General features: G+C 42.0%; 1 protein-coding gene across 1 annotated transcript in view; it reads left to right on the top strand.

The window, feature by feature from the left end:
- The window catches only part of ap5z1 (adaptor related protein complex 5 subunit zeta 1), a 72,061-nt gene that overhangs the window by 16,787 nt on the left and 39,346 nt on the right, over nt 1-15,928 (top strand). Inside the window, exons 2-4 of the mRNA XM_043711908.2 lie at nt 5,593-5,730; nt 6,142-6,328; nt 7,505-7,649. Of these exons, the coding sequence (XP_043567843.2) occupies nt 5,593-5,730; nt 6,142-6,328; nt 7,505-7,649 (470 nt within the window). The remainder of the gene's footprint in view (nt 1-5,592; nt 5,731-6,141; nt 6,329-7,504; nt 7,650-15,928) is intronic.

The raw sequence follows: 15,928 nt of genomic DNA, 5'->3' as shown, positions 1-15,928 counted from the left end.
TTCATCGGTCGAGATCAAAGTAATGCGACAAGTAGATGTTAGAGCGGCTGAAACTTTCTTTAAGCATTGGGATGTTTCAAAAGAAGTGTTTGACATGCCTTCATTAATTGAGGCTCAGAAAGCACACCCAGAGTTAAATAAATGAATACAGGCAGCCCATACTGAGCCTGAAGGAGTTCTGAAGTGTTATTATGTTAAAAACAGTTCTTTTGAGGAAGTAGAGAAATCCTCATTGACCTGCAAACAAGGAATGGATGGTCATTCAGCAGATAGTGGTACAGTCTAGAATTTGTAAGAAAATATTGCGAGTAGCTCAAGAAATTCCTGTCAGTACATGTAGTAACTTAAGCATCATTAAACAGGCATTTTACATGGTCAAGACTTCACAACGGTGTAGTGCAGTTCCACAGAACATGTCATACATGTCAATTTGTAGGAAAGCCTCGACATGTCAACCATCCTGCACTTTTAATATGACCCCAGTTTTTTGGACAACCTTTTTGTGAGCTTTAGTAGATTGTCTAGGACAATTGCTGAAAACAAAAGCAGGACACTGTCCTTATGGATATGGCAACCTGATTTCCAGAAGCTATTCCTTTTTAAGGATGCTCATTGCAGGATAGTGGAAAAATTAAAACTTTTTTTTAAACTCAGAATGGACTGAAATATAATCTGACCAAGGTTCCAACTTCATCTCAAAATGTTCAGGACATAACCGGCAATATGGGTATAAACAAAGTCAACTGTCCATCATCTACAAACACAAGGAGCTTTGGAGAGATCTATCAGATCCTCAAAACAATTATTACAGCCTGTGATTACAAAAACACTCAGGATTGGGACAAAGGGTTAGTTTTCTTATCATTTGCTACCAGTGATGTCCCAGTGAATCTACTGGTTTCAGCTCATATGAATTAGTCTATGATCATGAGACAAGATTCATTATATTTGATTAAAGAGAAGTTTTTAAAGGAAAAAACAAGTCCTTTAATGTTGGATTATGTCCATGTATCTAGATTCTGTCAGGCACATGAACAAAACTAAAATGTGCATACCAACATGCAACAGCTCAAACATTTCTTGCAGGGTTGAAGTATGCCCATATTACCTTGGCCAGGTGAATCTCAGAAAGCAAAATCAGTGGTCCATATAAGGTAGTTACAAGGGTTAGTAAAGTGACTTATCCGATAGAAATGCCCGATCGTAAGAAATAGTGGGTGATGCCGAAAACATTGAGTGAGGTAGGTAGTTCACAAAATGAACTTGCTACAATTTGATTAGCCAATACAGAGACACACTGAGAAGGTTAGATGTGATTTCTGTACTTAAAGTGAGGACAATGGGAAGATTTAGTAAGATTACTGAGGACTTACCAGGAAATGTATAGAGATGCATCTGAATGTACTCTGTGAGTTAGACATAATGTAGACTAGGAGAATCAGTGCTGACAAGATAGCATCCTTATTGGTTGAGTCTAGAAAAACAAGTTTAATTGAAAATGGAGATTCAGTGCATGCTGGCAAATCACTTGATTAATCCTTAATCAAAGCAGCTGCAGTTCACCAGTAATGTTAGTCCACAATCTGATGGGTCAACTTGATTCTGTAAAGATTACAGAAAAGTAAATGCAGTAAGAAAGTAGAAACCTATCCAGTTCCTCAGCCGATTTATTGATAAGGTTATTGGTGCCTGAGTCCTGTCGAAGATTGATCTATTAAAAGGGTACTGACAAGTACCATTAACATCAACAACTAAAGTACTATTTGCATTTTGTTATACCACATAGGTTATGTTATTGTGAAATGATGCTGTTTGGGTATAGAAATGCTCCTGATACATTGCAAAGACATATGAATCAAGTCAATGCTCTAATTTGTTTGGACACCATGCAATATACGGGAATATCTGGGAAGAACACGTAAAGCAACTAGAAAACCAGTTTAAGAACTACAATTTGCAGGCTTAGTAATCCCATTGAGGGTGAATTTGCAAAAGTGTTGCTAAGTTACTTAGGACACGTTGTAGGATACGTGTTGTCAAGAACAGCAGAAGTGAAGGCTCTAATAGAATTCCCCATTCCTAAAATAAATTGCAAAAATTTTGGCAATTTATAGGTTTTATCAAAAATTTGTTCCTTATATCACAATAGATGTATTGTTTAACAGATTTATGAAAACTAGCAAAGGTGTATGATCAGCAGAATGTCAAGCAGTTTTGAGAACCTGACGACAATTCCGATAAATGAACCAGTGTTGGCCACCCTGACTTTATAAAGCCTTCTATAAATTGCCAGTTGATGCTAGTGGATGGTATGTGCAAACTTGTTGCAAGATGAGGACTTGGGAATAGAGAAGCCAGTGGAATATTTTTCTAAGAAATTGAATCAATATCAGAAGTAGTACTTGGCAATAGCAGAAAGAATTTGAGCTTGTTATTGGCCCGTCAGCATTTTTGAAGTCTGTTTGACACAAGGTAAAGGTCACGACAGTCCTAGAGGACCATAGAACTGTTCTCTCATTAGAGAGAGACGTCTGGTGATACGTTTAACCTGAGCATCACTATGCCTCAGGTGACAGGCAAGGTTAAGAAGGTGGAACCTCCATGGTAACCTCAACTGGTACAGGAATTGGACCTGTACTATCTGTGTTACTCTGGGTCGCAGAGCTGTCCAGCCAACTGAGCTGGTGACCATAATCCAGCAACTTCTGTTGAAAAATTTAAAACTCCAACTGAGATTTATTGATTCAACCATTTAATGTAAAAATTGCTTACATTGTAAAAATGTCATAATGTAAAAATGATGGAATAGGTTTAGAATTAGATCGTAAAAGATGGTATAAGATGTACTTAAGTTGCCAGTACCCTTTTAATAGATTAATCTTCGACAGGAATGAGGCACCATTAACCTTATCAATAAATTGTCTGAGGTACTGGATAGGTTTCCGTGTTTTGTCTATCTGCCATATACCTTGTTGTGAAATACATTTTTAAAAATGTTTAATCTCTTACTTGCCTCTCTCCTTGACAGAGACCATTCCTTTTGGACTTTGGCCTGAAATGAGGCAAGTGGATAATGCTTCCAAAAGTGGAAAATATATAAGGAATAATATACAAATGGGGGGACAAAAACTACAGCTAACTGAGGAATGCCTCAATGTTACATTTTTGAGGATCTTGGGTCCAGATAAATAGGCATCATCTTTGTAAATTCAGGAGATTACAGCACAGTAAACAACCCTCTGGTTCGGCTGCACGGTAACACAGACTCTGAGAGAAATGTAAACCGAAGCAAAGAGAAACCTTCAGAATATCTCTGCTCTCTCACTCAGTAAAGTTGCTATCTCTGTCAAAAGAGCAACAAATCCTCCCATTCAGAGACTGAAAGAAATCATTCTCTAACCAAAGGAAAAATTCTAAAACCCAACCAGTCAATTAAAGTGTGATTATTGCTGTGCAAGTAACATTGTGTTACTATTGAAGAGTGAAATGATTGAGAACAATTTTGATATTTGGATTGGTGATGTAGAACTGTCTCCCTGACCTTTCTTCCACCATCTATAATAATTGTCTTGTTAGTTTCTCTGTGCCGTATGGGTGTGTACTGTATGCGGGCATTTGAAAGGGGTAAAGTTTAAAGTATGTAGTCAAAATTATCGACTCATTTTATTTTTGCCATTGGTTAAGATCTGCTTGGTTACAATAAATTGTTTTCTCCTTTAATGACAAAAACCTGGTGTGTGTTCCTTTTCCTACTGAATTAGACAATTAAGTAAATTGAGCATCTTGATAGTTTAATTACATTTTGACATTTGTGACAATTTTGGGAACAGTGTGGCTCCAATATTGGTGCAAACTCTCCAGCAAATTAAGCACTAACCAATTCCAACTGGTGCATGATTAAAGTGATCAAGAGTGAGATGTAACTCCTGTCTTATAACTTATTTTTATACTTATAGTAAGGGAGGATAACTTACAGGTGTGGGAGAGACAATCCATAAGTTTTATAATTGAATTTTTGGATGAGAAATTAAACAAAGCATTATCAGTATAGAGGAGTCCTCTGAATAAAATGTGCTGTATTTTTTGTCTTTGCTTTCAGTGTGGACAGAGGGTTTACTGTCTGATAAGTATGCAGGGAAACCCCTTTTACCTCTCTTCATTGAAGGCATAGGTCAGGAGAATATAATGTAGAAAGAGACCTTTTTAATATATCTAAAAGAGTGTGTGTGTATGTATGCGCATATCACATGCGGTCTTTTAGAGATATTCAATTAGTCCCACTCCGCTGTACGTTCCATGTGGTTTTGCGTAAGAACTTAGGAGCAGGAGTAGGCCATCTGGCCCTTTTGAGTGTGCTCCTCCATTCAATAAGATCATGGCTGATCTTTTCGTGGCCTCGGCTCCACTTATCTGTCCTCCTCACCGTGTCCCTTAATTCCTTAATTGTTCAAACAAAAAAATCCGTCTTAGCTTTGAAAACATTTATTGAAGTAGTGTCAACTACTTCACTGGGCAGGGCATTCCATAGATTCACAACCCTGTGGGGGAAGGCGTGCCTTCTCAGTTCAGTTCTAAATCTGCTCCCCCTAATTTTGAGATTAGACATCCTCTCGATGTCTACCTTATCTATTCCCTTCTCCTATAAAAACATAAAATTATGTTTCTAGAAGATCTCCCCTCATTCTTTGTTTATGAGTACATTTTTTTTGCAGAAGTATTCTTTAATGGGGTATAGGCATCACTGACAAGGTCAACATTTATTGTCCATTCCTAATTACCCTTGAACTGAGTGGCTTGCCATGCCATTTGGGAGAGATGTTAAGAATTAGCCACATTACTGTGGGTCTGCCGTAGCATAAAGACCAGATAAGCATGGCAGATTTCATATACTAAAGAATATTAGTGAACTGAATGGTTTGTACTGAGACTGATTTTCAATACAGATTTGTTCATTGAATTTGAATTCGACCAGCTGTCATATTGGGATTTGAACCCAGGTACCTAGTGTTAGCCTGCACCTCTCGATTAGTAGTTGACTGACATTACCACCTTGCCACAAACATAACTGTCTCTTTCAATTCCTTTTTGAAAGTTACTTTTGATTTGATTTCATATCCTTTTAAAGCAATGGATTCCTAATCCTAACTTTTCACGTTTTTTTATCTCCCCTCCGGTTCTTTGACCGAAATGCGTGATATCTGGCTACTGACACATCTGCAGTAAAAAGTTTCTTCTTAGTTATTCCATAATTTTTAATACCCAGTTAACTTCTTTAGTCTTCTCAATCAGCTGAACCACCTTATCCTTGGAATCATTCTAGTAAATCACTTCTTCCTTCCCATGGACATGAAGCATTTCCTCAAATTGAAAAGTATGAGCTGCTGACTGATATTTCATTGTTTATTTACTAAATTCTCGAGAAAGGCTTACATTGAACCCATACTGTGTTGGCAGCATTGATATTTAAATTTTCGAACTATATTTTCTGACAAATTCGGAGATATTTAAGAATGGGGTGTGTAAATTGAATCTCTCCTTTCATTTTGATTAGCCAGAGTTTCTATTCAATGCCTGTTCTCTGCTCCCTCTCAGAGAAGTACAAGATGAAGACCTACAGAAGTTCTGCTCCCGCATTACCACACTCTTGCAGAATAAGGAATACAACAAGGAGACTACTGATTCTCTACAGAAACTCTTCCTGATTGTCTCAGCAACAAAATATGGCAGAACGTAAGAGTCTGTTTGAAATAAAAGGGGAGAATCAAGAAGGATTCTGACAATTTGATTGTGAACTGGAATCTACTGACTGCAAGAAGGGTTTCTTTAATTATTTATTATTTGAGTTTTGTCATGAAATTTTACTTAATTTAACAAAGTTAGTTTACAAATTGGGTTGGAATATTCTTTAAATCGCCTGTCGGGTTTTTCAGTAATCATGTGTGCATTCTCTTTCTTCATAACTTCAGGTTAACATTCAATAGACTATTTAGTCACAGGTACAGAAACATCGGTGAAAACTGAAAAGATGCGAGGGACTTGTTTTTGTCTGATGTCAGCAATTACAGGAAGGAATTGTTTACTGCATGAGTGTATGAGTCAAAGTCTAATATGCTCCCTTTTTTTTCCTTATCTGATATCCAGTCTTCCCAGGGATGTCCTACAGAAATTCCACAGCACCTTGTGTTTCCTGAAGGCGCCACAGCCAGTCCTTGCTCTGTGCTCGGCTATTCTGCGAGAGGTCCTGCCATGCACTACTTTGACTTTATCTTGTGATGAGGTGAATGATATGAAAACCATGAGTCTTTTATCGAGTATAATACTGGCTCAGGTGAGATGGGGTGGTTTAAGTTAAGCTAAAGTTGTTACCATACAAGTGTTTTGAATCGCTGATTGTATCACATCACTGTTCTATGATATTGCCACCACGAGGTTTTTTTTAGATTAGATTCCCTACAGTGTGTAAACAGGCCATTTGGCCCAACAAGTCCACACCAGCCCTCTGAAGAGTAACCCACCCATTTCCCTCTGACTAATGCACCTAACACGATGGGCAATTTAGCATGACCAATCCACCTGACCTGCACGTCTTTGGATTGTTGGAGGAAACACACGCAGGCAAGGGAAGAATGTGCAAACTCCACATACAGTCGCCTGAGGCTGGAATTGAACTCTGATCCCCGGCGCTGTGAGGCTGCAGATTTTGCAAGCACTGTCCTCAGTTACTAATCTGTTTATATTTTCTGTCCTTCTATAACAGCAGTTTCTCCCATAAGGACTGGGTTAAAGTTTTTACTGCTACTTACTAACTTCTGTTTCTGCTTTTATCATAATTGTTCCACCAGCTTTGTTATGGAATGTTTTGAACCTGAATGCCAGAAATCATGTGGAACCAAAGGACTTTTGCAACATTCACCAAATATAGCAATTCAGATTCTCAATCCCACGTGCTGTCAAGTGACTATTGCTTTAAAAAAGCTATGCATATGTATAGGTTGAGTACGGTGGGATTAAACATGATTGTAGTCAAATTCTCTGCCACAATTCACTGCCAAAGCTTGTATGCCACTTGTGTAGGATACTTGGAAAGAAGGTTGGTTTCATGGAGCTTGAACACAATCATTAGCATCTTTTTAAAGGGAAGGAAAACTAAATGACCAAGAAGCCCCTGTCAGTAATCATAAATTTGATTTGAGAATATCTAGTGAAGGGTTTATGTACTGGGATTTTGCAAACCCTAAACTAACGCCTTCTGCTCAGTTTCACCTGATGCTTTGCACCTTTAGGTCCCTTTAGTGTGGCATTTGATTGTTTTTTAGTTATTTATCTCTCCGCCTTTGCTGCACAACATCCCTCAGCTTTTCAGTTATATAACGTTAAAAGAAGTGAAACATTGCAAAGGTAGATTCTTGAAATAAGTAAAAAGTTAGATTTTCAGTGGAATTAGAGAACAAAAGTTTAAGTAATAGAAGTATACTTAACAATGGCATTACATTTTTCTCTGTAGGGCAGTAAAAATGGTGACATAGAAGCTGTGTGTAGTCATGTTCTGAAACTGCTAGAAGCTCGCCAAGTTGAGAGTCAAGGTTCACGGTTTCTTCTGCCTATCTTGTCCAAAATCCTTGACGTTGCACCTACAACTCTCAACGAAGGTAAGTTATGAGGTGTGATGTTGGATTATACTGGTAACAACAACATGTTGATGCTTTCTGTAGCTCACTCCCAACTGAATTCTTTTCTCAATTAAAATGTTAATTTAAATCTTTGTCTAAATAAGTCTGGCTTATTTTGTGCTTGCTTATAGTCCCCTTTTGTGGTGGTTCAGTTTCCAAATATGCTCCTTGCCCCACAACAAATGCAAATCCCTTAGAACAGACTAATTCGTACTGCCTAACGTTTGAATTCTTCTAAACACCAGTGAAATATGTCTTCCAAATTGATGTAGCAGTAGACTCCAAACAGTTTTAATTGCATAGAGCAGTAACAGAAGTCTTTTATGTGCACTTTCATTTTGCTTTGTGGTATAAAATGAAAAGTAAAAAGAACTAGAACTGATCATTCTAAGTTGACTTCATTAAATTTGGAGGAAGTGTCAACTGCAGCTGTTTTTCCAGGTGATGCAGTATGATTAGATTAGATTCCCTACAATATGGAAACTTGTTGGCGCTTCGGCCCAACAAGTGCGCACCGACCCTCCGAAGAGTAACCCACCCAGACCCATTCCCCTACATTTACGGCTGACTAATGTGCCTAACACTACGGGCAATCTAGCATGGTTAATTCACCTAACCTGCACATCTTTGGGCTGTGGGAGGAAACTGGAGAGTCCGGAGGAAACCCACACAGACATGGGGAGAATGTGCAAACTCCACACAGATAGTAGCCCAAGGTGGGCATCGAACCTGGGTCCCTTGCGCTGTGAGGCAGCAGAGCTAACCACTGAGCCACTACGCTGCCCATAAATGTTGAAGCAGTCATGTTGTGCTGGAAATGTAACCTCCTCTCTAATCTCCCCATCCTCCATCCACTCTTCACCAGCATTTTATTTCCATCACATTTCTCAAGTGCTCTAGAAAAGCAGAGGGAGATTCTTCGTTACCTCCAGTTTTAAATGACCCCTTATGCTGTAACTGTGTCCTACAGTTTGAGATTACTCCATTAGTGGAAAAATTCCCCTCAATGACTACCCTGTTAAGCTCCCTCAGACACGTGTATTTTTCAATAAAAACAGCTCTAGTTCTTCTAGACTTTAGTGAATAAAGACCTAACCTGTTTCGCTCTTCTTGATTCATCAATCCCTTCAAACCAAGAGTCAGCCAAGGAAACTTCCGAACCCTAACACGAAGACCAATACAGAATATTTGTTTAAGTTGTCTACTAATTCCCTGTACTCCATTATTTCCCTAGATACAACTGCCAAGGGTTCCATAATCCCTTCGTTATGTCTATAGAAACTCTTGTTGTTTGTCTTGTTGTATTTGCCAATTTACATTCATAATTTGGAGATGCCGGTGTTGGACTGGGGTGTACAAAGTTAAAAATCACACAATACCAGGTTATAGTCCAACAGGTTTAATTGGAGCCCTAGCTTTCGGAGCGCCGCTCCTTCATCAGGTGGTTGTGGAGGACACAATTGTAAGACAGAATTTATAGCAAAAGTTTACAGTGTGATGTAACTGAAATTATAATTGAAAAATACCTTAATTGTTTGTTAAGTCTCTCATCTGTTAGAATGACCATGTTGGTTTCACTTCTTTCATATGTAAATCACAAAACCTTTTTTAAATTAAAAGTTACATTCTCAAGTTAACTGTAAGAATTGGTGTTAGCTCAGATGAGATGCTGAGATGTTGAAGATGTTAATCCTCTGTTTTCCCTGTCTGTGCCATAATGTTTAGACTGATTCTAATCTAAAAAGTGAGTTAACAGAGTCTCACATGGATTCATGCAGTTTTTGAACGAAGTACATTGTAACTCTGCAAGTACAAATTCACCCCACAAACGTATATATGTATGTGTGCATGTGGGTTTGTGTGTGTGTGTGGCTGGAATTGAACCCACGTCCCTGGTGTTGTGCGGCAGCAGTGCTAACCACTGGGCCACCGTGCCACCTTTCTAGAATGTTGAATACCCTTGAATATTAGGTTCCCAGTCTTGGTTGGCCTGCAACCATGTCTCCATAAGAGCTGTTAATTCATTTTTATTTTTATTCGTACCTTCAACATCTATTTTGTCACAGTTGCTGCATGCATGGAACAATCCATCTTCCGCAACTACACTGGCCCCACCCCCCATCTTTTCCTTCGCGACATTGATGACTGTATCGGCGCTACCTCGTGCTCCCACGAGGAGGTTGAACAGTTCATCCACTACACTAACACCTTCCACCCCGACCTCAAATTCACCTGGACAGTCTCGGACTCCTCCCTCCCCTTCCTAGACCTTTCTGTTTCTATCTCAGGCGACCGAATCAACACGGACATCTACTACAAACCAACCGACTCCCACAGCTACCTGGACTACACCTCCTCCCAACCTGCCCCCTGTAAAAACGCCATCCCATTCTCCCAATTCCTTCGTCTCCGCCGCATCTGCTCCCAGGAGGACCAGTTCCAAAAACGTACAACACAGATGGCCTCCTTCTTCAAGGACCGCAATTTCCCCCCCGACGTGGTCGACGGTGCCCTCCACCGCATCTCCTCCACTTCCCGCTCCTCCGCCCTTGAGCCCCGCCCCTCCAACCGCCACCAGGACAGAACCCCACTGGTCCTCACCTACCACCCCACCAATCTCCATGTACAGCGCATCATCCGCCGTCACTTCCGCCACCTCCAAACAGACCCCAGCGCCAAGGATATATTTCCCTCCCCTCCCCTATCAGCTTTCCGTAGAGACCATTCCCTCCGCGACTCCCTTGTCAGATCCACACCCCCCACCGACCCAACCTCCACTCCCGGCACCTTCCCGTGCAACCGCAGGAGGTGCAACACTTGCGCCCACACCTCCCCCCTCACTTCTCTCCAAGGCCCCAAAGGAAACTTCCATATCCGCCACAGATTCACCTGCACCTCCACCCACATCATCTACTGCATCCGCTGCAGCCGGTGTGGCCTCCTCTATATTGGGGAGACAGGCCGCCTACTTGCGGAGCGATTCAGAGAGCACCTCTGGGCCACCCGGACGAACCAACCCAACCAACCTGTAGCACAGCATTTCAACTCCCCCTCCCACTCCACCGAGGATATGCAGGTCATTGGACTCATCCACCGCCAAACCACAACAACCCGACGGTCGGAGGAGGAGCGTCTTATCTTCCGACTGGGAACCCTCCAACCGCAGTGGATGAACTTGGACTTCACCAGTTTCTTCATCCCCCCCCTCCCCCCACCTTGTCTCAGCCGGATCCTTCCAGCCCGGCACCGCCTTCCTGACCTGCAGTCTTCTTCTTGACCTCTCTGCCTCCATCCTACTCCAACCTATCACCCTCACCTTGACCTCTTTCCACCTATCACATTTCCAACGCCCCTCCTCCAAGTCCCTCCTCCCTACCTTTTATCTTCTCCTGCTGAACACTCTCTGCTCATTCCTGAAGAAGGGCCTGTGCCCGAAACGTCGAATCTCCTGTTCCCTGGATGCTGCCTGACCTGCTGTGCTGTTCCAGCAATAAAGTTTCAACTTTGATCTCCAGCATCTGCAGACCTCACTTTCTCCTCCTATTCAGACAAAGAACCTCAAATTTTGATCTTTTACCGTTGTTACTTGATATTAAATTCTGCTGCACTCTTCTGCGTATATTTTCAAGCCTTTTCTGTTGTAGATTTTAGATTCGATTCCCTACAGTGTGGAAAGAGGCCCTTCGGCCCAACCAGTCCACATCGACCCTCTGAAGAGTAACTTACCCAGACCCATTTCCCTCTAAGTAGTGCATTGAGCACTATGGGCAATTTAGCATGGCGGATTCACCTGGCCTGCACATCTTTGGACTGTGGGAGGAAACCGGAGCACCCAGAGGAAACCCACGCGGATACAGGGAGAATGTGCAAACTCCACACAGACAGTCGCCCGAGGCTGGAATCTAACCTGGGACCCTGGTGCTGTGAGGCAGCAGTGCTAACCACTGAGCCACCGTGTACTTTGATTATTATTCACCTCTTCCCTACCCTGTGTGTCTACTCTCTCTTTTAAAACTTCCCTCTGATGAAGGTGGTGCAAAATCAATTGAGTTTAATGTCTTCATCAAGATTGTAGATACAATTTGCCAGGACACTTGTCCCAGCATGATTCAAATGAAGCCTCTCCAGAGTATTAATGCAATGAATCGGAGCCCGTTTCTTCCACACTAATCTTTTGAGATACACATTTTCCTCCTAACCATATTTACCCTGCCAATTTTACAGATGGCTCAGGTAATACTCCAAGAATATTACCTTTTTATGGTTTGGGCTTCTTAGTCTAACCCAGAGCTGCTTGGAATCTGTCAGCAGAACCTTTTTCACAGATCTATCCTTGTCGTTGTTATTCAAGTGGAGCATGACATCTGGGTTCTTTCCTTTGCGCACCAGGTTACTCTCCTGCTCAGAAGAGTTATCCATAACCTTGGCATGATGTAGCCAACGTGACCTTCAGGATTCTGTTTTCGCTGCAGAGAACAGGATCTATTTTCCTAACAATGTTATCTCCTATTACTACTACATTTCTTTTTACTTCCCCAATTTAGCACTGTGGTCTAGACCATGTCTGTGGTCAGTTTGCTCATCCTCCCTGAAATCTGTGCCCACATCCATGCCATCAGCAAAATCCTTGAAAGTATTGCACAACAGTATTGGCTGAGGCTTCCGTAAAACTAAATCCTGGATGCCCACTTGCACCCACACCTTCTGTCACTGATCACAGACCAAACTTGATGTAGTTTATTGAAGAGGAGTGACTCTATCCTGAAAGACATTGCCCAGGTACCTCTTTTCCCCTATCCTGGTTCATCCGACCTGCAGCGCACAATCCATCTCATCAACTCTGAAACCAAGTTCATTGAGAAGCAAATGCTTCCTGTACATGTGGTCAATGTGGATCATACTGGCCACCATATACCATAGCTGCAGCGTGTTATCCACCCAGCCTTCTCTCATCTGTTCAGTTGATTAATCTGGATGTTAATTACAATATGCTGCTTTATGATTTAAACCACTTTGCCAATCTAAAGAGACAATGAAAACATTGTATGATGTCAGGTTTTCGCATTGACAGATGGAAACAGGTTGAAGGTTTGCCTGTGCATGGTTTTAAAACTACTAAATCTGAACTGCTAAAAACTACTACTAAGAAAGTAATAACATAAAGCATAACTAAAAGGAGATTTTCCCCCTTGTCCACAGGGGGCACTCCGACCATCCAATAATCCCACCATGACTCCTTCCAGCTGGAGCCATGCCCTCGCCCCAGACATCACAAAGTAAGATTAAACAAATACCAATATCTTATAACAAGGGAGTTAAAGGTGGGTACCCAATCCATCCATTCCATACTACTACCCTAGGCATTGAGTACAATTAAAAATAAGCAAAAGGGGAAACAGGGGTAAAATAGAGTAATTGTCCATATAATTCAGGCCAATCAGTCTATTTTAGTGTCCCAAAATTCTTTTGCCTTTTCCGGTGATCCAAAGTTAAACATAGACCCTCTGTGGTTGAAGTGCAGTGTTATTGGATATCTCATTGAGTACGGAATATTCCGATCCCTCAGATGCTTCCTTACCTCGTTTAAATGCCTTCCCTCTGCGAATCACGACTGGGGAGCAGTCCTGAAAGAGCATTATTCTTGATCCCTTGTACACCACAGCTTGGGGATCCTTCCCCAGTGCTCTGGATGCCTCCAGAAACATTTGTTTGTCTCTGTAGTGCTGGAGTTGCACTAGGAACGGGCGGGGGCACTGGTCCGATCTGGGCCTGTGCACTTTGACCCCGTGGGCCCGCTTGACCTGCACCCGGCCTACCTCAGATTCCAGCCTCTCAAGTTGTGGGAGCCATTGCTCCATAAAGTTAACAAGCTGGCCTTCATCTTCCTGTTCGGGAAGGCCCAGCATCCAGATTTTCTCCCAACGACCTCAATTTTCGACCTGCTCCTCCAAGGCCCGCACTCAGCGCTCCATGGCTCACAGAAGATTCGGCCGCTGTATCAGAGGCCATGGCCCATTGCTCCGCCCCTTTGTCACGCTACCTGAGAGTCTGGATCCACAGATAATGCTTTTGCAGCATGACTGAGATCGATTCCCACCTGGCCCGGGTCTCCTCCATCGATGCATCGATCCTCCCACGGAGTTTTACAAACCCCGAGACTAAGCTTACCTCTGTAGATAAGTCCCCTGGGGCAGCCGTGGACGCATCTGTTGCTGTGGGGAGGGGGTCCCTGTCTGTTGTGAGTTCCGTGCTCCTTTGCCTTTAGTCACGTTAAAGTGCACCTAATAGTTTTTTTTTCCCCTGGCTGCTATAGCCATTGTGCATCAAACTGGAGAAGTTTGGTGCACAATGGCTATAGCCGGGAAAAAAACTTTTTAGCAATTTAAGAGGTGAAGGGAGGGTGTGTGCCCTACTTTGTCTGGGTGTTGGGCAGAGCTCAGCAGACTCTGGCTTACTGGGTCGCTGCCATCTTGAATTCCCCACCTGCGCATGGTTTTATCTGCCACCACTGCCCTTCCCATGCATGTCCTCTCTCCATGGGCTGATTAGGACAACATTAGTAGCAGCTCAGAGACAGCTATCACTGCTGGGACCTGGGTTTGAAACCGACAGACTAAAAGGCTCCCATATGCTGGCTGAAGTATGCTTCTGCAACCCTTAAACACCCTAAAGCATGACACCCAGAGCATGAAAGTTGCTCATGGTTTGTGAAAAATAACAAGTTTAAACCTCAGAGGTCAAACGAATGTGATGTGGGACATTGGACCCCTTCTCACAGGTGCACTTTGGGGGCTGGTTTCTGGATTTAGCCTCTTCTAGCCCTACAAGCTGTTGAGTCCTCTATGCCCCTCCACTCCAGCCTCCTGCTTTGCTTTTATTTTTTTTTGAATTCATTCACCAGGATGAGGGCATCCCTTGCTAGGCCATTTTATTGCCTATCCCTAATTGTTCAGAGAGCAGTCGAGACTCAACTACATTGCTATGGATCTGGAGTCACAGACCAATAAGGATGGCACTTTCACTCTCTAAAGGACATTAGTGAACCAGATGGGGTTTTCTGACTATCAATAACGGATTCATGGTCATCATTAGATTCCTAATTCCAGACATTTTTTAAAAATTGAATTCAAATTCCACCATTTGCCATGATGGGATTAACGCCCATTTGGAGCATTAATTGGGACTCTGGATTAAGAGTCCAGCGGTAAACCACTAAACTGTCACCTCCCTTTTTAATTCCTTCATTAGCAATCATTCTTTCAGCTGCTTAGGCCATAAACCCCTCTATCTTTTTTTGAAGTGTTCCTTAAAACCTGATCTCTGATCAAGCCTTTTGCTCATCTTTCCTTCAGTGGCTCAGTGTGTAAAAAAAAAAATTATTCTTAAGTGCCTTCAAACAGATTCACAATGTTTCTTGTACTTTGCAAATACAAGTTGTTGTTGGAGCCAAATGGTAGAAGGTAATTCTTTGTCAGGTTCATGATCAGTCTGACTTGTGGGGTGCTTCATTGCCGCTAGGTGTTCTCCACCTCCTGGCATCTCCATATCCTGATGAGTATTACGTAACTCCACAGAGGCTGGTATCTCAATCAAGCCGCCCTTGATTTATATATGGAGAGTCCTTGACACTAATGCAGCTTCTCACAACCAGCTCTGAGTGAACAGAGACCCTGACATTCCTGTTTTTTTTTTTTTTAATTTTAGTTTCTTTTTCTTTTTCTTTTTTTTTTGGTAGTGCTTATTTTTTTTTCCCAGCACCCATGGTGTGTGTGTGCAGGTGTGAGACACAGTGAAAGACACAAAGTGCACCAATCTTTATTCAATTTCCACCACCAGGAAGATAGGAAAACACCCGGGTGGCCAGTGACAAACACTGCCCTTCACATCAAAGGACAGTGCTGTGTGATCAAAACAGTGAGGGGGAGGGTAGGGACCACATTCCTGTTTTTATATTGGCAGCCAGAGCTCCCTGATTGGACCAGATTAACAGCCCCAATCAAGGAACTCATTACAGTCACGACAGAGTACAAAAAGATTTTTTTCTTTAAAGAAAGTCTGAAGAGCTGCAAGTTTTCTTCTTATTGCAGTTAACTTGCACAGCTACCCTAACTGCAGTGTTCAGACCAAGTAAATCATTGCTGTCAGTCAGAGTTCAGTAGAATGCTTTTCTTGAAATGCTTAAGTGCAAGTGAATTATATCTTAAGTGTGTAATAAGAAAAGTAGGAGTACTCTGGTATAGTCTAGTTGCAAGTTGTAA

Source organism: Chiloscyllium plagiosum, unplaced genomic scaffold, assembly GCF_037043375.1.
Source record: "Chiloscyllium plagiosum isolate Xiang-an unplaced genomic scaffold, Cpla_swu_hap1 HiC_scaffold_20, whole genome shotgun sequence".
NCBI lineage: Eukaryota > Metazoa > Chordata > Chondrichthyes > Orectolobiformes > Hemiscylliidae > Chiloscyllium > Chiloscyllium plagiosum.
Note: the sequence above shows the minus strand (reverse complement) of the source record. Positions and strands in the feature narration are given on the sequence as shown.